This window comes from Cherax quadricarinatus, chromosome 76 (genome assembly GCF_038502225.1).
Source record: "Cherax quadricarinatus isolate ZL_2023a chromosome 76, ASM3850222v1, whole genome shotgun sequence".
Lineage (NCBI taxonomy): Eukaryota > Metazoa > Arthropoda > Malacostraca > Decapoda > Parastacidae > Cherax > Cherax quadricarinatus.
Genome location: NC_091367.1, coordinates 6,007,309 through 6,033,538, shown reverse-complemented (window position 1 = coordinate 6,033,538; position 26,230 = coordinate 6,007,309). Strand labels below are relative to the sequence as shown.

At 39.2% G+C, this 26,230-nt stretch overlaps 1 protein-coding gene across 1 annotated transcript; it reads left to right on the top strand.

The window, feature by feature from the left end:
• The first annotated feature begins 1,890 nt into the window (after positions 1-1,890).
• Cwc25 (CWC25 spliceosome associated protein homolog) lies at positions 1,891-24,274 on the top strand. The gene is made up of 7 exons (XM_053798320.2): positions 1,891-2,191; positions 5,360-5,569; positions 7,814-7,970; positions 8,615-8,778; positions 10,224-10,511; positions 12,021-12,715; positions 15,433-24,274. Exons 1-7 carry the CDS (start codon positions 2,174-2,176, stop codon positions 15,542-15,544), a joined length of 1,644 nt encoding a protein of 547 aa, XP_053654295.2. The 5' UTR covers positions 1,891-2,173; the 3' UTR covers positions 15,545-24,274.
• The last annotated feature ends 1,956 nt before the right edge of the window (positions 24,275-26,230 follow it).

The following is a 26,230-nucleotide window of genomic DNA, read 5'->3' as shown; positions in this document are numbered from 1 at the left end:
TAAGATGATGCTAAGTGAAGGGGACCTGGTGCTGGTAGAATCCGAGGCGCCGAGGGCATACTGGCCTCTTGGCCTGGTAGTGTCAACCCACCCAGACAAGGCTGGGCGGTTGAGAATGGTGAAAGTGAGAATGAACGGTGTCGAGACTATAAGACCCATCAACAGGCTTTTGCCTCTCGAGGTCCACACGGTGGGACCGGGACATGAGAAATCAGACCAGAGGTTGAGCGAGCTGAGCGGCCGGACGACCCGTCGAACGGCGCTCGAGTCCAGGGCCCACTGGGGGGGCCTGCGGGAGGCAGACTTGATCTAGACTTAGCGCCTACCTTCGCCGGCGGGAGGATGTGGAAATTTATTTGGTCCAAATAGTTCCACAGCTCAGATCCAGCATGAGCGTCTGGTCGTCTGAGCCGAGCGACCCTTAAACCCTCCCAAACAAGCAAGGCATTCTCTGGTTGGCGGTTGGTAAGCTTATTTAATTTATAGATTTACTCTTCAGGGAAGGAGTAGGTAGGTTTACTGGTAATACACTAATATTAGGTTTACTAAGGCATCTGTAGATAATGATAGAGTAGACCTAAGACCTTAACATAGGTAGTAATAGGCCGATAATGTAGGCAAACATTAGGATAAGTTAGCTAGGGAGAACTGGCAGCCCTAGCTTGAATGGCGGGGCGCAGGTCACAAAGACAGAATAGCGTCCTTCTTACGATAGACTTCGACTGGACAAGACGTGCCGTGAACATCAGGCGGCGCCCCCACGTGTCTTCACATCTGAGACCTGGGGAAATCTGGTAGAGACACCTCGATGTACCGTAGATGATCTCCTCCATCAGCCCATACAGTAAGACGAGATATTCACCCTTTCCCGTAGGATCTGGCCAGTGACTTAGGAGATCGTGAGTTGAGTTAACTGAGGGCTCGGCGTGCTACAGAGAGAGTATGCCCAGTAAGTACCAGCGTCTCAGAGTCGTCTGAAGCTAGCGTCTGAGTCTGCATAGTTATACTAGGGGATACATACCCTCTTGGATATAGGAATTTCTGAGGTGCAGGCAGGACACTAATAACGATTGAATATTGCAGGAATTAATGCTCCCGGTTGCACGTGGTTCCCAAGGGGAAGTCCAAGGGGGCTAAAGCTAGGCTTAGGAAGTTGAAGATCAGGATATATGCTGCAACACCAAGTAAGTTAGTCCTTTATACGTGCATGCAGGCGAGGTTTCTTGCAATACCAATCATTTGTGAAAAAATCTGTCCTATAAGCCACTTGTGAGGCTGAGGTACCCATCTCAGAGCTCGGTGTCAACAGAGTTTGCCAGGGTAGGCGACTCACTTGGAGGCAGCCCAGACAAATTTTCACACAGTGTATATATGTTCTAGCATGTGTATAATAGCATCATTAGTATTTTTATTAGGCCTGAATCCAAATTGGCAGGGGTTGAGAATGTTTTGGGAGATGAGGTAGGAGTAGATTCGTTTATGAATTAATTTTTCGAAGATTTTTGAGAGAGGGTGTAAATTGGATATTGGCCTATAGTTATTCAACTCTGTTTGGTCTCCTCCTTTATGGATCGGGGTGACCCTTGCTATTTTGAGAACTGTAGGGAAGGTGGAGGATTCAATGGATTTGTTAAAGAGTGTTGCAATGATTGGTGATAGTACTTGTGACGCTTTTTTGTTAGGTCAGTTAGACATATTTTGACCTCTGTAAACCTGATTCTTTTACGTTGCTGCTCATATGATGCTTATAAAGCGTACAATAAACTAGCAGCTTAAACGACACAACTAAACAAAATAAAATTATCACTTTCCAGTCCACATTTAAGCAATATATATTGGTGGTGTCCGGGAGTCCGGGTTCACTAAGCTAAGCTTTAGTACACCTTAACAACCCCAACACCAACCTTCTTTGTGAACTTTATATGTTGCATTGCTGTATAGCCCTTGTGGTTTAGCGCTTGTTTTTGATAATAATAATAATAATAATAATAATATGTTGCATTGCGTAAAAGAAGAAGGAAACGTCATCTGTTGTATTGCATAAAAAAACGTCATCTGTTGTAGTGCGTAAAGAAGAAACTTCATCTGTTGTATTGCATATAAGAGGAAGAAAAAGAAGAGTGGATTATTTGTTATATAAGAGGATAATAAAGAAGAGAGGCGCTGTCTCAAGATGGGCGGTGGAGATCTAGTGAGAATTATTCATTTATCTTAGCTGTTAATTTTAAGAGGCGCCTCAGTTTTCCTATCTCATAATATCACGTTTATTTTTCCTCTATAATCTACCTTGTCCATAATTACTATCGCATTTGCTTTGTCTGCTTTCGTAATGTGAAGTCCAGGATCTTTCCTTAATTCATGGTATAACTTAACAAATATTTGAGTACAATTGTGTTGCACAAGTCTGAGCGAAGCTCCAGTTAAGATAAGATAGGATTTGTTCAGATTTTTAACCCAGGTTAGAGAGGATTAGTCACCCAGGATAACCTAAGAAAGTCATCTTATTTTCATTGTGGTCTTATTTCCATTGTGGTCTTGTGTCCATTGTGGTCTTATTTCCATTGTGGTCTTGTGTCCATTGTGGTCTTATTTCCATTGTGGTCTTGTGTCCATTGTGGTCTTATTTCCATTGTCATCTTATTTCCATTGTGGTCTTATTTCCATTGTGGTCTTTTTTCCATTGTGATCTTATTTCCATTGTCATCTTATTTCCATTGTGGTCTTATTTCTATTGTGGTCTTTAAGTCTTGTCCCCCAGGATGCCACCCACACCAGTCCACTAACACCCAGGTACCTACTTAATATTAGATGAAGGAGCCCAATGGAAATAAGTAACTTTGACTTGTTTTGGAAGGTTCTCTACACATATGCTGCTATGTATGATAATCTATGTAACTGTATTTGTGTATACCTGAATAAAATTACTATGAACAAGGACAGCAGTTACCACCAGTAACTAGTTACCTGGGTGTTTGTAGACTTGTGGGAAAGGACCTTTAAAATAACCTGGGCATAATCCTCCAGGTAATGTGTCCCTTAAAAAAGGTCTTCAATGGAAATAAGCCAGTGTTTTGCTCAAGAGTTATTCTGGGCTGTAAACCTTCTGGGGTTTCTAGTTCAAATGAAGTCTTCTGTTTTAAACTGAAGTCACACTGTCGAGTTGATAATTTCTCTAAAATCAGAATTATTATATCTTCGAATTACTGAACATGCTTATTAGAAAAATAAAATAATTGTGTCCAGATACTGGGGCCTTCTTGATAGCTAATGATTCCATTACACAAATATAAGAAAATGTCTGTAAGAATTAGTTTTCAGAATGAATGATACATTTCTTTCCTTGACAGCCTCACATGCTTATAAATGTGTAAAAAACAATATTAAAGTACCATCATTCTGCATTAAAATTCAGAGTAAATACACAGCACAGCTGTGGAAATGCATAACCAGTGCTTTTATAATAACTGTAGTTAAGGAGAAGGGTTGTAGTCTTGTGGTCATGGTGTTCTGTGGCCTGGTAAGTAACACTCACCTCACACACTGAGTGTCTGTGTTCAGTCCTGGCCGGGTATGTTTCCTTACACCTGCCATCCCTGTACACCTAGCAAGGAAGTAGGTACCTGGGTGTTAGTTGACTGTTGTAGGTTGCATCCTGGGGGACGAGATTGAAGGACTCAAGTGGAAATAAGACAGACAGTCCTCAGTGATGCCCTGACTTTCTTGGGTTATCCTGACTTAAGAAATCGTAATGACACGATTGCAAATAAACCATACCCCCGGCCGGGATTGAACCCGCGGTCATAGAGTCTCAAAACTCCAGCCCGTCGCGCTAACCACTAGACCAGCTAGCCACAATAAGATTCATCCAACTAGGTATATTTCTACACCATAGGAAGGTTAGCACAGGCACCTCTGTGACCACAAATGCAAGTTTTTACAGACGAATCTCCAGCTAGCGTGGCCGTGACGAACTCTAGCTCAAGTCCCTTCACTGCCGTCAACATGACTTAAGAAATCGTAATGACACGATTGCAAATAAACCATACCCCCGGCCGGGATTGAACCCGCGGTCATAGAGTCTCAAAACTCCAGCCCGTCGCGCTAACCACTAGACCAGCTAGCCACAATAAGATTCATCCAACTAGGTATATTTCTACACCATAGGAAGGTTAGCACAGGCACCTCTGTGACCACAAATGCAAGTTTTTACAGACGAATCTCCAGCTAGCGTGGCCGTGACGAACTCTAGCTCAAGTCCCTTCACTGCCGTCAACATGACTTAAGAAATCGTAATGACACGATTGCAAATAAACCATACCCCCGGCCGGGATTGAACCCGCGGTCATAGAGTCTCAAAACTCCAGCCCGTCGCGCTAACCACGGCCACGCTAGCTGGAGATTCGTCTGTAAAAACTTGCATTTGTGGTCACAGAGGTGCCTGTGCTAACCTTCCTATGGTGTAGAAATATACCTAGTTGGATGAATCTTATTGTGGCTAGCTGGTCTAGTGGTTAGCGCGACGGGCTGGAGTTTTGAGACTCTATGACCGCGGGTTCAATCCCGGCCGGGGGTATGGTTTATTTGCAATCGTGTCATTACGATTTCTTAAGTCATGTTGACGGCAGTGAAGGGACTTGAGCTAGAGTTCGTCACGGCCACGCTAGCTGGAGATTCGTCTGTAAAAACTTGCATTTGTGGTCACAGAGGTGCCTGTGCTAACCTTCCTATGGTGTAGAAATATACCTAGTTGGATGAATCTTATTGTGGCTAGCTGGTCTAGTGGTTAGCGCGACGGGCTGGAGTTTTGAGACTCTATGACCGCGGGTTCAATCCCGGCCGGGGGTATGGTTTTTTTGGGTTATCCTGGGTAGCTAACCCTCCAGGGTTAAAAATCCAAACAAAATCTTATCTTATCTTATTGTATGCAGCATTGACTTAACACTCAGCTTCCACGTTTTCATGGTGAAGGTATTTACTAGGGTTACATTAGGTTGATGGAGCTGCTGGTTGTTTAGTAGATAATGCCAGCATTATTTTGTCCATCTTTCTTTCTTTCAACACACCGGCTGTATCCCACCGAAGCGGGGTGGCCCAAAAGGAAAAACGGAAGTTTCTCCTTTTACATTTAGTAATATATACAGGAGAAAGGGTTACTAGCCCCTTGCTCCTTATTTTGTCCATATCTTGGCAATATTAAAATCTAATATTAAAATCTAATAAATCATACCTAAAGAAAAATCTAAGTTTAGTTTTTAAACAGGTCTGTAATGGATTTTTCTGAGCTTGCTGTGGTTAATTATTCTCCCTAATGATTTTTGTAGCATTCAGCTAAGTATATTTATACAAATAACTTTTTCAGAACTTGAAGAAATCATGGCATCCGCATACAATGAAGAACCAAGAGCGAGTATGGAAGGCAGAGCAACAGAAAGCCGAAGAAGATCGCAAAATGGCTGAGCTCCAGCGAGAGCTGAAGGAGGAGAGGGAGCGAGAGATGCTAAGGAAGACTGCAGAAGAGTCTGGGGCAGTCAAGAAAAAGACCGATGATAAACTTGACTGGATGTATAAGGTTGGTTAGGCAAAAATCTTAGACTAAAAATATAAATTTCTGTACCTTTTCTTCCATTGTTCATGGAATGGTGATCTAAACATTCCCTAATAGGTAATGAATTTTGCTCTTTGTTGCTAAAAATATTGCAGTCCACTGCATAGACTATTATGTACTGTCTTAAAATTCCTTTCTATATATTTACAGGATTTATGTTCTCATTAATAATTTTTCTCTAAGGCTGATGACTGTTCTTCATTAAAAAAACAAAAAGGCACAATACCACGACTGGAACAGTACACAAAAAACTCTCAAATAAGAGAAAGAAACTTATGATGTTTTGGTCTGACTTGGTCTATTAACGAGTCACACACTGGACCGAAATCTGATCACAAGTTTCTTTCTCCTATGTGTAGGTTATTTGTGTACTAATCTTCATTACTTTTAACCACCTTATTTATCCTTCCATTTTGCAATCTACACAATGCTGGAACTTCTTAATTTCTTCAAATTCTTTAAAATCCATTTTCAAACTGTGCATTTTCAGTAAGGTACAAGAAGAATCTACTTTTAAGTTTTCAAAATGCAATTGACTTACTGTTACCAGCATCTGACCTCATTTTCTTTTATGAGAAACTGTATAGAGCTCATTTGCCTCTTTCGTCATTTTTACTGTAAATGGATAAAAATACTGATCTGATTATCTGACTTTCTCCTCACCTCCTGATCTGTTTTTTAGAATTTTTGTCACCTGACCTGTTTACTTATTCTCTCTTCAGCCCCATTACTTGACCAGGCTTCTGTGTTTGTCTTTATTTCTTGGTCAGTTGTCCAGGATTAAAGTGTGTAACAAAGTGAGATGTGGAGTGAGTGATGATGAAAATTGTTTTTTCTTTTATTTGGGTCACCCTGCCTTGGTGGGAAATGGCCGATTTGTTAATAAAAAAATAATAAACTGTAGGTATCAGTGGTATTGGCTAATTTTGATGGTATCGGTATGTGCCTAAATTTAAGTATAGGCATTAGTATCAGCAAAAATTTTGGTGTTGTCCTATACTAATCCAGGATGAACTGAAATCTCATCCAAAGTTTCCTCCCATAAGTGTGAGGTATTTGTGAATTGTTCCAAATACCTGACATTTGTTTCCATTCAGCTCTAGCTTGGTTATATATTATCTGTTACTTTTGCATTCACCTGTGTTCATATTAACCTGGAAATTCATCCATTGATCGTGGATACTCTTGAGTTAGATACCAGTAGTGCTCATACATCACTTGCACCTTGATGCGGCCTACCTGCGGACAAATTAATTCACCATACACAGTTTTTTGTACAACATGAATTAAAAATCACTGATTGGACACAATTTAGGACTGAGGAAGCCGCTGGTTGGCAAAACATTTGCACAAAAAAGATACCCAAGAGTTGCACAAGTGTGGAATCATGGACATGACAAGTAAGTGCAGTGAGGTATGGCTGGTGGGTTGAGAATAGTCACCTTCTTCCTGATGCTGTTCCCAAATTGTGGTATTTTTGTTGTCTTGCAGAAAACTATTAATAAAGGGGTTTAAGGAATGGAAAACTATATGGTTTACCTGGAGAGGGTTTTGGGTGTGAATCCCCCCATGGCTCGGTCTGAGACCAGGCCTCGTGGTGGATCAGGGTCTGATCAACCAGGCTGTTACTGCTGGCTGCACGCAAACTGACGTACGAACCACAGTCTGGTTGGTCTGGTACTGACTTTAGATGAATGTCCAGTGCCTTCTTGAAGACAGCCAGAGGTCTATTGGTAATCCCCCTTATGTATGGTGGGAGGCAGTTGAACAGTCTTGGGCCCCAGACACTTATTTTGTTGTCTTTTGGTGTACCTGTGGCTCCCTTGATTTTCACTGAGGGAAAGTTGCATCTCCTACTGAGTCTTTTGCTTTCATAGGGAGTGATTTTCGTATGCAAGTTTGGTACTAATCCCTCTAAGATTTTCCAAGTGTATATTATTGTGTATCTCTCTTGCCTGCACTCCAGAGAAATAGACAATTGTTATTCAGGATTCAAAATTTTCAGGATTGGCTGTATTTCTGTTTCTAACTGAGGTAAAACAGGCTTTATACTGTAGTATGTAGACAATAACAAAAGCCAACAAGTGTGAATAAAGACACTGGTAGTACAGGCTCCTTTTTTAATACAATGTTTTGCATATACACTGTAATACGAAATAAATCAATGCACTCCTTTTGTTGATTTGTAATTGTTCTTAATTCTTTCAGGGCCCAGGGGGTCATGTTAGCCGTGAAGAATACTTACTGGGGCGTAAAATTGATAAAGCCTTTGAGATGCTGGATAAATCAGAATCTGCTGCTAATTCAGCAGAGGGTGAGCAGCCTCCACCACAACACAACAAGGCAGTGTACACCATAGAACATGGTGAGTTGTCGAATAAGACATTTGCAACACTTGGGTGTCTCTCATAAATAGACATTTTTGCCGAACAGTTGCTTTATCAGTTTCAGAGAATAATACTGGAGATGGTGAAAGACATGTAATAGTAGTTTAAGGTGATCAGTCCCTCAGCCTGCTACTGAAGGATACACAACCTGTGGCCCTTATGTGGCACAGTTGCACCCATCGATGTCTCATGTGGCACAGTTGCACCCATCGATGTCTCATGTGGCACAGTTGCACCCATCGATGTCTCATGTGGCACAGTTGCACCCTCAATGTCTTATGGGGCACAGTTGCACCCATTGATGTCTTATGTAAATTATTAAATAACCTGACTTGTGACATGTATCGTCCATTGGTTTTATTTAATTTGTAAACTGTGTCACATAACTACAGTGCTCAAATATTGACCTTAAAGTGGTTCTTATGTTTGTTCATTTCATTCAGTACAGCAAGTCATTACTTGTGGAAACTGTGAGGGAAGATCTCTATAAAATATAAAATGGACGATGTGAGTGTATACACAGTATTGAAGTCAAAAAGTACTGATAGTATGTAATAAATAAAGTAAGGAAGTGCCTTTTAAATTATGAATATTAATTTTTCCTTTTCTTGAATTATGTTAGAAATCAACCCTGAGTCTGTGATCCACCGAGAGGCCAGCAACGTCCAGGTTGATATGCGACGGAAGCTGATGGAAGACCCACTCTTAGTAATACGTCAGAGGGAGGAAGAAACCAAGCGGCAGATCACAAGTAATCCTGTTAAGATGAAGCAGTTACAGCAATTGGTAAGGGCTTCTGATCAACAACAGCAGCAGCAGCAATAGTTAAGCCAGTTGGTCATTCGTAGTGTTACAGTGGAAGTTATCACAAGTAATTCTGTCAAGATGAAGCATTGGTTGGTGAATCCAGTTGGAAAACATTTTGAATGATCTGATACTCATTTCTCTGTGCAGAAAATTAAATATTTTTAGCAGAATTTTCTTGTAATACCAGAGGACCCCACTTATACAGCAGGTTAGGTTCTGAGCTACTGCTCTAAAGCATCACTGTAAAGTCAAACAGCCTTTTTTTGCTTTAAAAAGCCTGATGACATGTTTATCATATACTGTTAAGTGAGCAGTAGAGCTATGTCTAAAAAAAATGCATCATATGCAGTGTACACATTACTTACCTTTAAATATTTTTGTCTTTAGCTTATAGTGAGTGGTGAATATATTTATTGTAAGAAGTCTGAATAAATAAAGTAATGAGTGTACTGTACATGCATTTTACTTTTTATTGTTTTTTTATGCCTAGTTCTATTGCTAACTTAATATATGATAGTGTAAACATGTAATCAGGCACTTATGTGCAGTATTTAAAAGTGAAAAAAAGAGTGACTCGCTTACGACAATTTTTGCTTTACGTTGGTAGCCTGGAACCTAACCTGCTGTATAAGTGGGGGCCATCCTGTATTTACTTATTCACTGACAGTACTTATTTATTTAATATATATTCATATTCAGTGTAGGTAGTAGGTTGGTAGACAGCAGCCATCCAGGGAGGTACTACCTTCCTGCCAAGCGAGTGTAAAATGTAAGCCTGTAATGTCTTGCTACTTCTACTTACACTTAGGTCACACTACACATACATGTACAAGCATATATATACACCCCTCTGGGTTTTCTCCTATTTTCTTTCTAGTTCTTGTTTACATTGGAACCTCAAAAATCAAACTGCTCCCAACACGACCAATTATGTAGGTGTATTTTTGTAAGTGCTTTCATAAGTGTATTTTTGAGGGTCTGAAATGGACTAATCTAATTTACATTATTCCTGATGGGAATAAATTCATTCGGTAAAGGCACTCGAACAGCCTTCTGGACCTAAGAAAGTTTGATATTTGAGGTTCCACTGTATTTCCTCTTATCTCCATGGGGAAGTGGAACAGAATTCTTCCTCCGTAAGCCATGCATGTTGTAAGAGGCGACTAAAATGCTGGGAGCAAGGTCCTAGTAACCCCTTCTCCTGTATAAATTACTAAATTTAAAAAGAGAAACTTTCGTTTTTCTTTTTGGGCCACCCTGCCTTGGTGGGATACGGCCGGTTTGTTGAAAAAAAACAAAAAATATTCATATTCAGGTAATTTTGACTTACGATGGGTTTGTTGGAACGTAACCCCATCGTAAGTCAAGGAACAACTATACTGAGTTCGCAGAATTCTTGAATAATATTTTGTCCTCTTTCCTAGATAGCAACAATCAGAGCTAAGAAGAAGAAAAAGAAAAGATCCAGTAGCAGCAGCAGTTCCAGTTCTTCTTCAGATTCCTCTGATGACAGCTCTGACTCTGAGTCAGAGGATGATAAGAAAGTGTCTAAGAAGAAAAAGAAAAAGAAGAAGAAGAAAAGGAAAAAGCACCGGAAAAGCTCTTCATCCAGCAGTGACTCCTCAGATAGCGACTTCAGTTCCAGTTCTGAGGAAGATAAGAAGAGGAAGAGAAAACGTAAAGCCAAAAAAGAAAAGAAGGCAAAGAAAAGTGTGAGTTGTGACCCTTTTTTTGTTTTCTGACATATCACTCTTACATATGAAGTTAAAGGGGGCAAGTAGCAGAAGAATTAGAAAATATTTTACAGAGACTGGTGACTTAACGACCTGCCTGTTTAATGACTGCTCGGACTTATGACCATCTCTGACTAGTTGGTATTGTATGCTGTAAAAGAACTTTGGCTGTGGAAACGGCAGCGCGACGTCTCAGCATCAAGCATCTTATCTCTCATCACCTGCTTAATAATGCCTCAGGCCACCCCCAGTATCTTGATCATCTACACCTGGATGTAAAGGTAGAGTATCTGACTAAAAGCACGACTGCTCTCCTACAGCCAATGAACCAGGGGGTTATAGCTATGTTCAAAGTGTATTATTTGCTCACAACTTTTTCCAAAACTGTAGCACCAACAGAAAATGATGAAGTAACCCTTCATGATTTTTGGAGCTCACACATTTTATACTGCATAAAGAACATTCAATCAGCTCGGAAGGGAGTGATGGAAAAGTGCATGCAAGGCACATGGAAAAAATGTCTAAAACATTTTGTGAATAATTTTGAAGCATTTGACAAAGATGAACATGATAATGTCATAAATAAAAAAATTGTGGAACCTGCTAACGTGCTTAATTTAGATGTTCATGTTTAAAATATGGAAGAATTAGTGGAACATGTTGAGGGAGTGCTAACTAACAAAGATTTAATAGAGTTATAAGCACAGCGGCCTCACTCGCTTTCTCTCATTGGCTCTCCTTTTGCACTTCCTCACCACCCTTTTAACTTCTTTTTTCTGTTTATATACTCTGCCCTCTATATATCACTTCTACAATATAAAATCCTCCCATATGCTAACTTTTTCTCCATTGTTGTAGTGGAGCAACAGGTCCTAGTTGTGGCCATATCCCACCGAGGCAGGGTGGCCCGAAAGGAAAAACGAAAATTTCTCCTTTTAAATTTAGTACTGCAATGCAGTACATACTGGAGAAGGAGCTACTAGTCCCTTGCTCCCGGCATTTTAGTCGTCTCATACGACACGCATATGGTTATAACTATGACCATAATTTTTAAAGGGGTGGACTGGTAAGCCAGCAGACGTCCTCGGTTGGATGACCAAAAGCTCCACTGACAGGTCATCATCTGACTAAGACCCGTCAGAAAATACTTGTTCTGTTTCCTGACAACCTTACCTACCTACCTGTACTAGTGAGGCAAGGTTGTCCATCATGCATTGTCTGTTAAACCATTTTTTATCATTCTCTGTGGATCCTGTATCCCAGAGTTGGTTATTGGGTTTTAAACCTTTCAATTACTTGAGAGTCATTAAGGCTGCAGGTAACTTGCTCACCACCAGTCAAGAATACTTTTATCCTTGAAGTATTTTTGATTGGTAGGGAGAAATTTCTTTTAATTCCTAACTTATATTTTACCAATTTTGGTAATGGGTAAACTAGAATATTTTATGTAATTTATAATATAATACTAATTGTTTATTGCATTTTCAGAAAAAACAAGATGGCAAAAAAAAGAACAAAACTAAATCAAAGAAGAAAAAGAAAGAGAGTGATAGTGATAATGAAAAAGAGTTAGGAATTAGCAGTGAATGTAAAAAGATAAACATTGACTCTGAAAGAAGAGGGAGGAAAGAGGGAAACCCGTCAACACGTGAAGGATATGGGGACAGAATGAAAAATAGAGACATGCGTCAGTCGTGGAATAAAGATCCCCAGAGAGATAGAGAAAGAGAGAGAAGTAGAGAAAGAGATAGAGGGTGGGAACAGGGAAGAGGAAGAGGAGGAAGCAAGGGCAGAGGTAGAGGGTGGGAACAGGAAAGAGAATGGGGCAGGGATTATAGGAGGGAAGATAGTGTGGATAGAGAAAGAACAAGGGAATGTGAAATGGAGAGAAGAAAGGAAAAGGAGAGGGGCAACAGAGAGAGAAATGAAAGGAATCGATCACCTAAACATCATCAAAATGAAGCTAGAAGTAGAAGTAGGAGTAGAGAGAGGAGAGATAGTCACATAAACAGATCAAGAGCAAACAAGCAAAGGTTAACAGAGGAGGAAATGGAAAAAAAGAGACAAGAAATGATGGAAGCAGCAAGGAAACGAGACGAAGAAAGGAAAGAAAATGTTCGGCGGTATGCAGAAGAGAAAATGAAGGAGGAGATAATGGAGGAATCAGTGGAAAAGTTCATGAGGTAATGTTCAAGGAAGTAGATGTAGAAGAATATAACATTTTAGTAAGCATGTTATCTCACATTATTATGAACATATACATGCCTCTGGCAAGACAGTGATAGTGCAAATGATGGTGAAAGTGTTTCTTGTTTGAGTCATCCTGCCTTGGTGGGAAACAACCGGTGTGTTAAAAAAAATGAAGCTGGTGCAGTGTACACAAATAACCTGCACATAGGAGGCAGAAACTTGTTGTCCAAGTTGTCATAAGTTGCTTTCTCCTATGTGTAGGTTATTTGTGTATTGTTCCTGCCATATTATTGTTCCTTTTTTTTCATTCAGTACAATATATTTACACTCATTTCCTAAAAATTTGAGAGCTTCCTTATTCATGGGTTTTCTTTAATGAACATTTTCACTGATACAACTTTCTTTTCTGCAGTACACAAAATTTAGTTTATTTGTAATATAATATTGCTAAGCAGAAAAGAAAGCTACTAGCATGCTGTGCATTTCTGGCAGAATAATACTTATGTTTACACATTACTTAAGAACTAGACATAGGTTATTGATGGAAATATAAACACATATGCAGTTTAATGTGATCCTTTATTGACAACGTTTTGCCCACACAGTGGGCTTTTTCAAGTCACAAACAGATCTGTTTGTGACTTGAAAAAGCCCACTGTGTGGGCAAAGCATTGTCAATAAAGGATCACATTAAACTGCATATGTGTTTATATTTCCACTGTGTCGGTATTTTATACCATTTATTTCCAGAGGTTATTGATAATGAGTTTTTTATTAAATGTACAGAAAGTGAGGTAGCTAGGTGAATAATAGTTCTCTGATGTGTAACTTGTGACTAAATTAAAGTGTTCATTGTTCTAGCTTGTTTCCTGTGTCCAAATCTCTTACTATTTTGGTTATTAAATTTGTATGATGAATGATGGTGAAAGTATTTCTTTTTTTCGGGTTACTCTGACTTTGTTGGAGATGGCCAGCATGTTAGAAAAAAAAAATATGATCAATGAAATGCAAAATAAACAGAAGTCTGAATCAGAATTTGTTTGCACATAATTTTGTATTAATTGGATTTTGTACTTTTGTAGGGCCTCCATAACCATGACCCCTGAGTAATTTGTAGGGACAGCTATAGAGTGCAGCCTTGATTTAATAATGGACTAATAGGGAAAGTCTGGTAATGCCAGCCAGTTTTTCATTAAGTCTAAATAATGAGATTTTTTGCGTTTTCTTAAAAATGAAAAATTCTATAAACAACAGACTTTGTCCTTTACAGTAAAACCTTGACCTAACAGACTCCCATTTAGCAGATTTTGAAAACTATGGACCAAAAGAATTGGTTAGATAAATGTTGTAATCATCAGACAAAATGGGAAAAGTCTATAGATTCTGGATTTTGTCCTTGTGTTGTTTTTGTCTGTTAGTCTTCTGAATCAATGGACCAATGATTCATATTTTTGTCCAGTATGAGCCTGAGTGCCCTCGTCTAGAACTCACTCACGGATACACTCGTCATTCAGTCTTCAATTTTTTCTTGGCATACTGTTTTGTGTGACTTTATTAACATACTGAGTAATGTTCAATTAACAATGGCTTCTAAAGCAAGTGGTGGTGCCAGGAGGAAATCCATGAATCTCAGTGTTCAGCAGAAACTTGAACTAATAAAGAAGGCTGAGTCTGGTGTTTCAGTGTCACAGATATGTAAGGAATATGGTGTTAATGAGGTGTTCGTGAGGCCTGGTCACAGGCTGGGCCGCAGGGGCGTTGACCCCTGAAACTCTCTCCAGGTATACTCCAGGTATTAAGAAACAAACAATGTCTGATTCTCGTAGAAGCAAGGGCGAACTTACAGATCAATGCTCTTAAGTTTATTGTAGATGATGACTGTCTACTTCTTACAGACCATGCTCTTCAGTTTATTGTAAATGCTGGCCGTATACTTCTTGTCAGCCATCTACTTTTTCACTAGTGAAGCTTTACAGCTCCTCTGACTGAAAATAAAAGTTATTCTGAATCACCACTATTGATCATGTCACTTTACACTTCTTCTTTGCACAACAAGAGGCAAGTAAAATTACTGTAAATTGCTGAAAAATTATTGTACTGTCTTTGACTGCACATGACAGTACTATTGTACTTTCAGTTTTATTTAATTTCTAATTCCTGTATAGTACTGTACTGTTTTACTGGTTACAATACCTTTTGTGTCTGGTAGTCTTCTGAATCACAAGACAAAGTCCATGGATTCTAAGATTTGTTTGTGTTATGATCACAAAAAATAAATTTTATAATTCAGAGTGTATGGACAGTTGGCAGTAATGGACATGTTCTTCCCCACTAGTCCATTAATTTGAGAGTTCATCGTACTTCCGAAGTCAACTTACCTGGCAGATTGTAATAATAACAAGACAATTCTGGAAATAACAAGCTTAGTTGTTTCTAGAGTTGTCTTAGACATTTTGGATTTATCTGTTATGTCCAAAGTTTATTAAATCAAGCTTTTTTACAAAAGTTGAAAAGTTGAAATTTCACATGTGGCATTGTTTTTCTGGTTATTAGTAATTAATTACCATTTGATCAGATCTACTGAAGCTACCTTGTCTGTCTTCTGATTAAATGTGATTATCTCTTATTTACCAAGTCTTGTATAAACCTCTGCAGATTTAGCACTCTCTTTTGAATATAATAGTAGTAATAATAATTAAATCTGTTTCAGGACTCAGCTGTTAAGAGCATCAGGAGGCAGCATCGAGGAGCGAGTCAAGTCTCGTGTTAGCTCGGTGCAACGAGGAGACACTCACATGGAGTCGAATTTTGCCAGAAAGTAAACTGAAATGAGGGAGTATATTTGGAAGGCAGATGAATTTAGGACAGTCAGTATTATTAAAGTTATTATTTATCTATCACATTTGATGCCAGATAATTAATAACTATCACATGTAGCAAGCTTCTTCTTGAAGCAAAACATGAGTGGTCATTATTAATGGTGTACAAGACCAACAAGTAGATGACTGATACACATGGAATACTTGGGCAAATTTGATTGTGTATTAGACTGATATAGCCACTGGTGGGCAAAACGTCTCCACAAAGATACCCAGGTGTTGATGAGTAAGACATGGCCAGCAGTTGGGTATCTTTATTGTCCAAATGTTTCACCTGCTCTGTAGGCTTCTTCATTCAAATACTGTAGCTGGTATCGTATGTCACTATTATATTATTATTACAATCAGTACTAAGTGCTAAACCCACAAGGACCATTATTATAATGATGCCCAAGTGTTAAACATGTGCCTTATTCTTGATTGGTCACTGGATGTACAAGCATGATGCTGACTGCCATGCATGGGTGTTCAGACATGATATGTAGAACAATCCTTAATGGAATAATGTTTCACTCAGGGTAGAGCTCTATCAAAATGGGACTTGATAAAGCTCTACACAGAACAATATTGTCTTTATTCCCATGCTTGGTCATTATTAGTTTGCTAATCAAAGGGAGTTTTGATAATTATTAAAAATATTTCACGAGACTGTCAATTTCAAATTGCCCTTTTGACAAATTTTCAATATTAACCAATTCTAATTTCCTGGTTTGATCAATTGGAATATAAATATAATTATATTATTGATACTTCCTGTATGTTAATTTATTTTTTATACAATTTTAACATCATACGCTGTCACATAAATGTGTTTTTTTCATCCAGAAATATGGCTTGGACATTATTGCAGAGAGGAACTGCAAGCAAATTTATACAACCAAAGTCAGGCAAGTAGCTGGGTCAGTGAAGTCACTGAAGTAGGGGGAGAGCGTACTGGTTCTTCCGATGATGTGGCTATGCAAGATGAATTGGGTTACAGGTTTGGCTAAACTGAAAACTCTCCTTGATTCTGTTGGATTGCATTTTGCGTATGGATTAGCATAGCTTCCAGGCATCTGTGTCGTGCTTCGTCCGTCTCCCTTACAATCTGCTGGGCATCTTTCCAAGATTTTAGATAGAAGGACACATGCAACATTTTATTGTGGTAATGTTTTGCTCTCCAGGAGAGCAAAATGTTGCCACAGTAAAATGCTGCATCAGTTGCACATTTTTTTTTTTTCAACACGTTGGTTATCTCCCACCGAGGCAGGGTGACCCAAAAAGAAAGAAAATCCGCAAAAAGAAAATACTCTCATCATCATTCAACACTTTCACCTCACTCATACATAATCAATGTCTTTGCAGAGGTGCTCAGATACAACAGTTTAGAAGTCCCTCCAAACTGTCAATATCCCAAACCCCTCCTTTCAAGTGCAGGCATTGTACTTCCCATTTCCAGGACTCAAGTCCAGCTAACCTGTTTCCCTAAAAAGCCCTTCACTAAATATTACCCTGTTCACACTCCAACAGCTTGTCAGGTCCCAAAAATCATTCGTCTCAATTCACTCCTATCTAACATACTCACACATACTTGCTGAAAGTCTAGGCCCCTTGCCCACAAAACCTCCTTTTCCCCCTCCCTCCAACCTCTTCAAGCATGACCCGTACCTCACCTTCCTTCCCCTACAGATTTATACACTTTTCAAGTCATTCTACTTTGATCCATTCTCTCTAAATGACCAAACCACCTCAACAACCCCTCTTCAGCCCTCTGACTAATACTTTTAGTAACTCCACACCTCCTAATTTCCGCACTCCGAATTCTCTGCATAATATTTACACCACACATTGCCCTTAGGTAGGACATCTCCACTGCCTCCAGCCACCTCCTTGCTGCAGCATTTACAACCCAAGCTTCACACCCATATAAGAGTGTTGGTACCAATATATGTACTTTCATGCATTCCTCTCTCTGCGTCCCTAGATAATGTTTTTGTCTCCACAGATACCTCAACGCACCACTCACCTTTTATCCTTCATCAGTTCTATGGTTAAACTCATCCTTCATAAACTCATCTGCTGACAAGTCAACTCCCAAATATCTGAAAACATTTACTTCTTCCATACTCCCTCTCGCCATTGTGATATCCAATTTTTCTTTATCTGAATCGTTTGATATCCTCATCACCTTACTCTATGTTCACTTTCAACTTTCAACCTTTACACACCCTCCCAAACTCGTCCACTAACCTTTGCAATTTTTCTTTAGAATCTCAGTGTGTCCTTTTAAATATTTGTTTTTTTCGTTGAATCGGCCGTATCTTACTGAGATAGAGTGACCTTAAAAGAAAAATGAAAGTTTTCCTTCTTAAATTTAGTAATTTATACAGGAGAAGGGGTTACTAGCCCCTTGCTCCTGGCATTTTAGTTGCCTCTTACAACACACATAGCTTACAGAGGAAGAATTCTTCACCTCCCCATGGGGATTTATTTAACATATTGTTGTTAATTCTACCAACATCATTGCAATCTTTCTAAGACATTACTTGTGCAGTCTGGTCTGTATGTATCCTGCAGGTGGTATGCTTGTTGTGAGTCCTACAGGCACACTGGTGTTCTTTCTGCCTAATCTGTAGGCTGTGGGAGGTATCTCCATGTATTTCTTGTCAAAACCTCGAAGTGGAATGATGTAGTCACTTGTATCGTTATGGTTTTCTCAGTTGTCTTTTTACCTGGTTAAGTTTTTGATGTTGCTGGATATGACTTTGGCAGCAGCTTTTGGTGATTGTGGGAGGAGGCCTGGTCACAGACCGGGCCGCGGGGGCGTTGACCCCCGGAACTCTCTCCAGGTAAACAGTGTAGCTTGTAGGAAGGATGAGTGTGTTACTGCCTGGTTTCTGTGAAGTGGGGATTTTGTATGCACAATCTCTGGAGTCCCGGATAGCGTGTGCAGGAAAATTTAGCATCTAGAAGATGTCTAAAAATTTTGCTCTCTTCCTTGAGATATTCAGGGTGGAGATCTTGTAGACAAAAACATACCATTTAGTTTTTTGATCATTGTATGAATAGTAGTGTATATAGCCATTTTTTTTTTGTTTAGTTGTTTGTATACTTTGAATCTGAGGTGGCTATTCTTTAATTAGAAGATTGTCTAGAAAAGGATGGCTATCATTAGTTTCTTCTAGGGTGAATTGAGTGGATACTTCCTTACTGAGGCTGTTCTTGAGGTTATCTAGGTTGAGCATTTTGGGGGTAAACAGAATATCATCCATGTAGTGAAGCCATGTGACCATTTTGGGTATATACACACATAACCTGCACATTGGAGACAAACTCATGGGTATATATTGGTGAATCTTTCCACCTAGCCATTCTATATACAGATTTGCCAAAACGACATCGATTAGTGGGCTTATGGCCATGTCAGATTTTTGTTTGTATAGGGACTGGCAGAAAGAATAATGAGTTCAGTAAATTTCACAAAATCTTAGCAAGTTACAGGCAGTTCCATGTCTGTCCTTAGCTTGCAGCGCATTAATTCATTGGTTGGTTGGTAGAGACTCGGACAAAGAAGGAAGTTTAGCATTGGGTTTTACCAAACATCACTTCATCTTCACCAGAGTCTGAGTCCCCCACTGACCAAGCCATTATTACACCACAAGCTAAGGCCAGACAAGGACCTACCTGTACCTTGCTAACATTTTGCAAAATTAGCTAAAGTCTGAATCAAGTTTGTTAAAAATTTCTTTTACCAACAAAAATTTGGCATGGCCATGGGCTCCCTAATCAGTGTCATGCTGGTGAATCTGTATACTGAATCACTGGAAGCCAAAAGATTCACCAACATCACACCCAAAATGGTCACAGGGCTCTACTATCTGGACAATATCACTCCCATAAGGCTCAACTTAGATAACCTCAAGAACAGCCTCAACATTGTGGAACTCTCCATATAATTCACTCTAGAAGAAGCTGATAATGGAAAGTCTTCCTTTCCTCTACATACTTCTCAGTAAACACGACAACCACCTCAGAATTATAGTACAGTATACTGAAACCCAGTCAATAAGAATGATGTACAATACTGTTTACTCTAAGACCAAAGAACTGATTGAGGTGTGCATATTGGCATGTTTTTACATGCCTACAGGATCTGTAGCCCTGAATATCAGGAGGAAGTGTGCAACATTCTTAGAGACATCTTCCAGGTACTAAGATTTCCTGCACACACCATCCAGGAATGCAGGGATTGTGTATATGAAACCCTCACTTCACAGAAACCAGAGAGCAACACACGTTCACCCTTATCATAAGTCACACTGCAGGATATATTACACCAATCCTCACCAAAAGCAACACAGGTGTTGCCATTATCATATCCAGCACCATCAAACCCTTGACCAGGCAAAAAGACAGCTGTTCAGATTGTAACACAGGTGTTTATATCTTTGAGGTATGGTGGGAGTGATTTCCCATAGCCTGCAGATCAAATTACAAAAACAGTCTGCAGGACTCTCATGTTAACACCTGCATGATGCACAGGGATCAGACTTCACACCTGAGGTCTTGGATAGAAGCCTTGCTAGTCAGACCTAATGAACAAAATGCAACAGATGCCTGCAAGCTGTGCTAATCCACACACAAAATACAGTTTAACAGAATCAAAGAGCTTTCAGTTTGGTCCACACCTGTAGCCCAGTTCATTTACATAACCAAATTGTCAGAAGAACCAGCAGGCCCTCCCTTGTAGTTTTACCTTACAGTTCACCCACAGTGACCTCACTCACCTGACATGTATAAATTTGTAGAATATTTTAAAGTTCCTCTGCAGTTTTTTCACCACTTTGTGCCATTTGTTTCCACTAGTCTCAGAATTCTGGGCGTACTCACCTATATGTGGTTGGAGGGGCCGAGTCACAGCTCTTGGCCCTGCCTGTTTGCTGGCATACAAGTGTCCAGTTATTATAATATTCATAGAAAAGCTCTGGAGGGGGCTTATGCCACCTCAGGAATTCTTTCCTTTATAACTCTATGTAAGGTTACAGTACAATCTTGCTTAGCCCTGGAGGGGGAAGAGGGGTTCAAGGGTCAGCACCCCTGTAGCCCATTAACATTCCACTATATAAATTGTGCAGGGATTTTCAAATTCCAGACTTTTGCAAGACATTTGATTCTGAACATTACTCGAATGTTTTTACGACACTTGATAGGTAACCCATACTGAACTCGAAGAATATCCAGGGAGCCACACAAATCCTGTACTAGTTCCATGGCCCAATTTGGGAACGGTGGTTCTAATTAATAACAAATTGATCATATATGTTAGAAGTATTACTATAATGCTAAGTGATAAACCCACAAGGGCCATATAGTGCTGTATGTTGGTAGTAATTGTACATATTATATCAGAATTACATGCATAGTTTTAAAATGGAGAATGACTGTAAATTGCATGGAAAAAATAAATAGGTGTATATTCATCAACAATGGGGAATTTGTCAATGAGAATATTTGTTCTTACTGTTGTAAGAGTATGAAGCAGTTCCTGGTGTGCGAGACTGAAAATTGATTTACATGCCTATCACATTAATTTAGGATAGTGGATGCTTTCACATGTGGAACACAACTTGCAGGCTTGTCTTAAATCCTGGCAGACTGAAAATTGGTTCACAGTCAAATTTTACTTCAGGCTGTCTGAAGGCCTGACAGTTAGGTTAGGTAAGGTTCATCAGGAAACAGGATGAGTGTTTCCTTATGCGAGTCTTAGTCATATGGTGATCTGCAGCTGGAGCTTTTGGTCATCTGACCAAGGCCTTCCGCTAGCTTACTGGTCCACCTGACAGTTTTCTGACATTTCATTGACCTATCGCCCAATAATCTGGACGGTCATCTTGGCTTCTCTGTTCCTGTATGTGTCTGCAGCCTGAACCTCTAGAGTGAAATGGGCTCATGCTTGTGGGACTTGCAATCCCTTTTGTACAGGAGTCAACAGTTGCAAATACCGAGGTCAAGCATTGCATGTCTGTTGGCCCTCAGAGGAGTCTTGTAGAGGTGTGTGTGTGTGCATGTCACCTTTGTCTATGCCATCTTGAAGTTGTCTATAATTCCTTGTATCGAGTTTAAATGCATTCCATGTCCCCATGATACAATCTTATTGATGTACAGGTAACAGAAATACAGAAAAGAAAGCATATATAACAAAACATCAGAGAATTTCATCCAAAATGACAGTGAAAGAACTAGAAAATTAAATCTTTAAAAATAATAAGTATTAAATACTTTTTTTTAGCACACTGACAGTCTCCCATTGAGGCACGGTGACTCAAAAAAGAAGAAATGCTTTCATAAAGTTTTTCTTATTTTTACATTTAGTAATTTACACAAAAGGGGTTACTAGTCCCTTGCTCCTGGCATTTTGGTCACCTCCTACGACATGCATGACTTACGGAGGGAGGAGGATTCTTCTCTGCTTCTCCATGGACATTAAATACTATGCCTTCCATTTAACAGTTTCATACCCAAACCAAAAAAAAAAAAAAAAAAAAAAAAAAAAAAAAAAAAAAAAAAAGCAATTGAAACTTGTATATATGCTACCAATTCAGAGTTTCAGAGTCATGTACCTATATATCTGTTATATCTATGTGACTCTGATGGGTTAGTATTATACCCCTTCAAGAATATTCTATTATTTCACATACACTTTTTAAATTGCACCAAAGTGGTTGTGTCACTTAACTTTTATATCCTACCTCACTCCCCCCTCCCACCCTTTTCCAATATTTCTATCCTTACCCATCCTTCTTCCTTACCCATCTTACCCATCCTTCTTCCTTACCCATCTTACCAAAGACTCTGGTCATAAGAATCGAATTGAAACCATCAAGAAATTTAAAAGCAAGCCATTTAATAATTTTAGAACCTCAAACCATAAATACAGTAATTTAAGTGCCATTTAACAAATTAAAAGTCTATACATAAGTGCAGTATTTAAAAGTTTAAATGCCAGCCTTTTAATAATTTGAAAACCAAAATATAAATAAATGCAATATTTAATTACCTGTCCTCTCTATTGTGAGCTTTTTCAACATCTGCATCATCCTATGCAAGCTCACTGGTACAATAAGAGTCAAGTACATTACCAACTGCAGAGCTCCAACCCTGATATCGCTATCACCTCTTGGCGCTCCTTGTTTGTAGAAAATCCCGGAGTTGGTCTGGAAAGAGATCATGTATGCAATCACTATCAGCATGTAATTGTTGTCTTCAAACTAGCCATGTAGTCTTTCACTATCATCCATGATAGCCAAAATAAGAAACATGTGTGATGGCACTTGTAATAAAATATTAATTGGGTGAAAATTGACTTCACTGTCACTTATGCATGGCTGCCCATACGTTGGTCCAAGAGCCAAATACTGTACTGGACTTGACGCTTCTTCAGAAATATAGTTTCGAGTCCAACATAGAACATTTTATCAAGCTCTAATGTTTTCCTGATTTAATTAATGTCAGAATTTAAATATGGCCATTTGCCTATGTCGTAAATTTCTTGAATTTACCTACATGGTGTAAGGTGTGGTTCAAGACATTTTTTTCTTTTTGATATAGTGCTCCACATGTACTCCTCGCTTTCAGCCCAAGAGGGTTATATGGGACTGATTGGTCCTAATAGGAAGAAGAGTGCCTCTATTGGCTCGACCTTACATTATGGCCTCTCCTCACTTAGTGATGTACTTGTTTACCGATGACTTGGACTTATGATGGGCTCTCTGACCAGTATGCATAACTAAATAATGTACATTAGAGCTGATTTCCTCTATTCTGCTTATTACATATGTACAGTACTTCTGTATAAACATTTAAAAATATACCAGAAATGTTATAAATGTTGGAAAGATGACATTAAGAGAATATCAAAGATGGTTGACACAAACCTACTACCGTTATAATATGCTCCTCACTTAGTGACGAATTTGTTTACCGATGTGGTCTTAGGAAAGGAACTCTGTCATTAAGTGAGGAGAGGCTGTACTTGGATCCTGTGCCATGGTTGGCCTCAGGAAACCTGCAAAGTTAGCTAAAATAATAAGTTCTAGATCCAAAGAACACTGTAGAATAAATGTAATAAAGTACGCATTTTCAGGGAATAATATCAATCGTAATTTCTTTCCTGTAAATCTAAAAAGAGATACTGTTGGTCAGTTTCATAAATAACACAATATTATAAAAGTCCATCAATGTGGACTTGTTTAGACTTGGTCAGTGGTTCTAAAGTTAACAAAATATAGTATTGTGTTTGGATATAATTTTATAACTCAACATGCAGCACTGTATGACCCTGGTGGGTTTAGCACTTAGTTCTGATTTATAATAATAATAATATAAGTCAACATGTGTGATGGAAATTTTGTATTGTGTAGTGGCAGATATCTTTTTATTTTTATCCTGGGCAAATTACAAAGAAAGGGCATTATGATGCTATTGAAATTTGAGTTTGTGTTTATGTTACAGAATTTCATCCTTCAATGAAGGTAATTGATCCAGGGAATTTTAATCTTTGGTGCTTCCCCATAAATATATTTAATTTCAAGTGATGCAACACTCACAAGGAACGTACATTTAATATAGCGACATAACATACCACAGTACATTGTTGTCTTTTATAAATTTGACAATAAATATTAAGATGGAAAAGTGTGTTTGTCATTACATGATGCTAAAGACTTGAAGCAAATTTAAAAATTAAAATTTTCAGCTACTGAATCATGAAAATTTTATAATCTGATGTATTTGTAACCAAGTGAAAATGAGTTTTTAAAAATAGACTAATAACCTGTGACCTGACTTGGGAGATGCCCAACTAACAGTTGATGACTTATATCACAGGACTTTAATATAATCAGTGAGTATTTTGGTACTTGGTTCATCACTAATTTTTTGAAGTTGCAGAATAGTTGCAGCTGATCATGGCCTTGTCAATTCCCCATATGTTTTTCCTGACCAGTGCTGCTTCTGTCTATAAAGACAAGTTCTGCTTCATTATAATAATGATATACAGTGCTGGCAAGATGAGAAATTAAGACGTGCAGGAATCTGAATATCTATTGGAAGAAGTTTCCCCAACCAGTGGATTTATCAAGTCAGTATAGAGGTGATATTGGACAACAGAAGATGAGGTAATCTTTCAGCACTGCAGAGCTATACACAGAAGGCAGTAGGTCAGATGAGGTGATCAGTCCCTCAGCCTGGAAGCCAAGCAGCCGTTCAGTACCTTAAGTCTTGATGACTAAGGTACTGAATATCAGTTTCCAGTATCATGGATTGATTATCTGATCTGCTGTCTTCTGTGTATAGTTCTACAAGGTTGAGGGACTAATGACCATATCTTCTGTTATCTAATATCTCTGTATTGACTTGATAAAGCCACTGGTTGGCAGAAAGTCTTCAAATGAAGATACTGATATGTTGCACATGTTAAGGTCCTCAGTCCTTCCCTGACTACGCTAGTCAAGGCCACTAAATCCAGAAAATTGTAGCTAGCATCCTCTTAGATCAAACCTGGTTACCTTCCATTCCCCCAGGTGCCCAATGACCCATGTGGGTTTAATGCTTACTAGGGACTTTGCTTTCCTAATGGCCTGTTCTAGTTATTGTACTACTCTAATGTGAATCACACAGCTGCTGCTTTTTTGGCATTTTGTGATCTATTGGGCTGAGTATGTTCTTGTGAATAGAATAATACCCCTCAACCGAGGTTGCTTGACCCAAATGACGGGCTCTTGATCCATGAAATTGGATCTGACCTCCCTTTCCATGGATCATGTCTAATTATCTCCCATCCCCAATCTGTATGTGTTCCCCCTACCGGTTTACTGCGCCACCCCATGAGTGTAATATATTCATAGTTATCTCATAAATGGTCCTAAAATGCCACAAGACTGAGGGAAGTGGTGCAACAAATAAACTTTAGCTAATGAGGAAAGCTAACACTGGTATAATAGGTCAGTTTCAGTCAAAAAGTCAAGTGTCTGAACTGAAAGTTGAGTATCCTTAAAGAAGAGCAAGGAACGTGAGAGTGCCCAGGTGCTGAAATTACATCTAAAATGAACCTTACAGTCTGATAAATAATTCAGTTAATCATAAGGTGTTAGACTGTCAATAAAACTTGAGAAGTTGCACAAAGAGGTGCCAGATGCCTCTCCATGCGATAGCCGTGTCAGTATTGAAGGACCGAGTTTAGCACTCCCCCCCCCAGATTAAAAAAAAAAGTGAAGGGTCGATACGCCGTCATGCAAGAACTGTGTCCCAAATGCGACAATGAAAAGAAGCCTATCAAGAACTCAACTTTGTTTTAATCAAGCAGAATTTTTTGTCTTCTAACCTGGACCTGTGATGTTGCCATTAATCATGAATCCTAACCATACCCCGGCCGGGATTGAACCCGCGGTCAGAGAGTCTCAAAACTCCAGCCCGTCGCGTTAGCCACTAGACCAGCTAGCCACAATACTCTCTGACTGCGGGTTCAATCCCGGCCGGGGTATGGTTTGTTTGCAATCGTGTCATTACGATTTCGTGAGTCATGAATCCTCTTGGACAAAACTGGAAAATAATCATTATAGAGTATATCCCCTGTGAGAGATGGACAGGTCT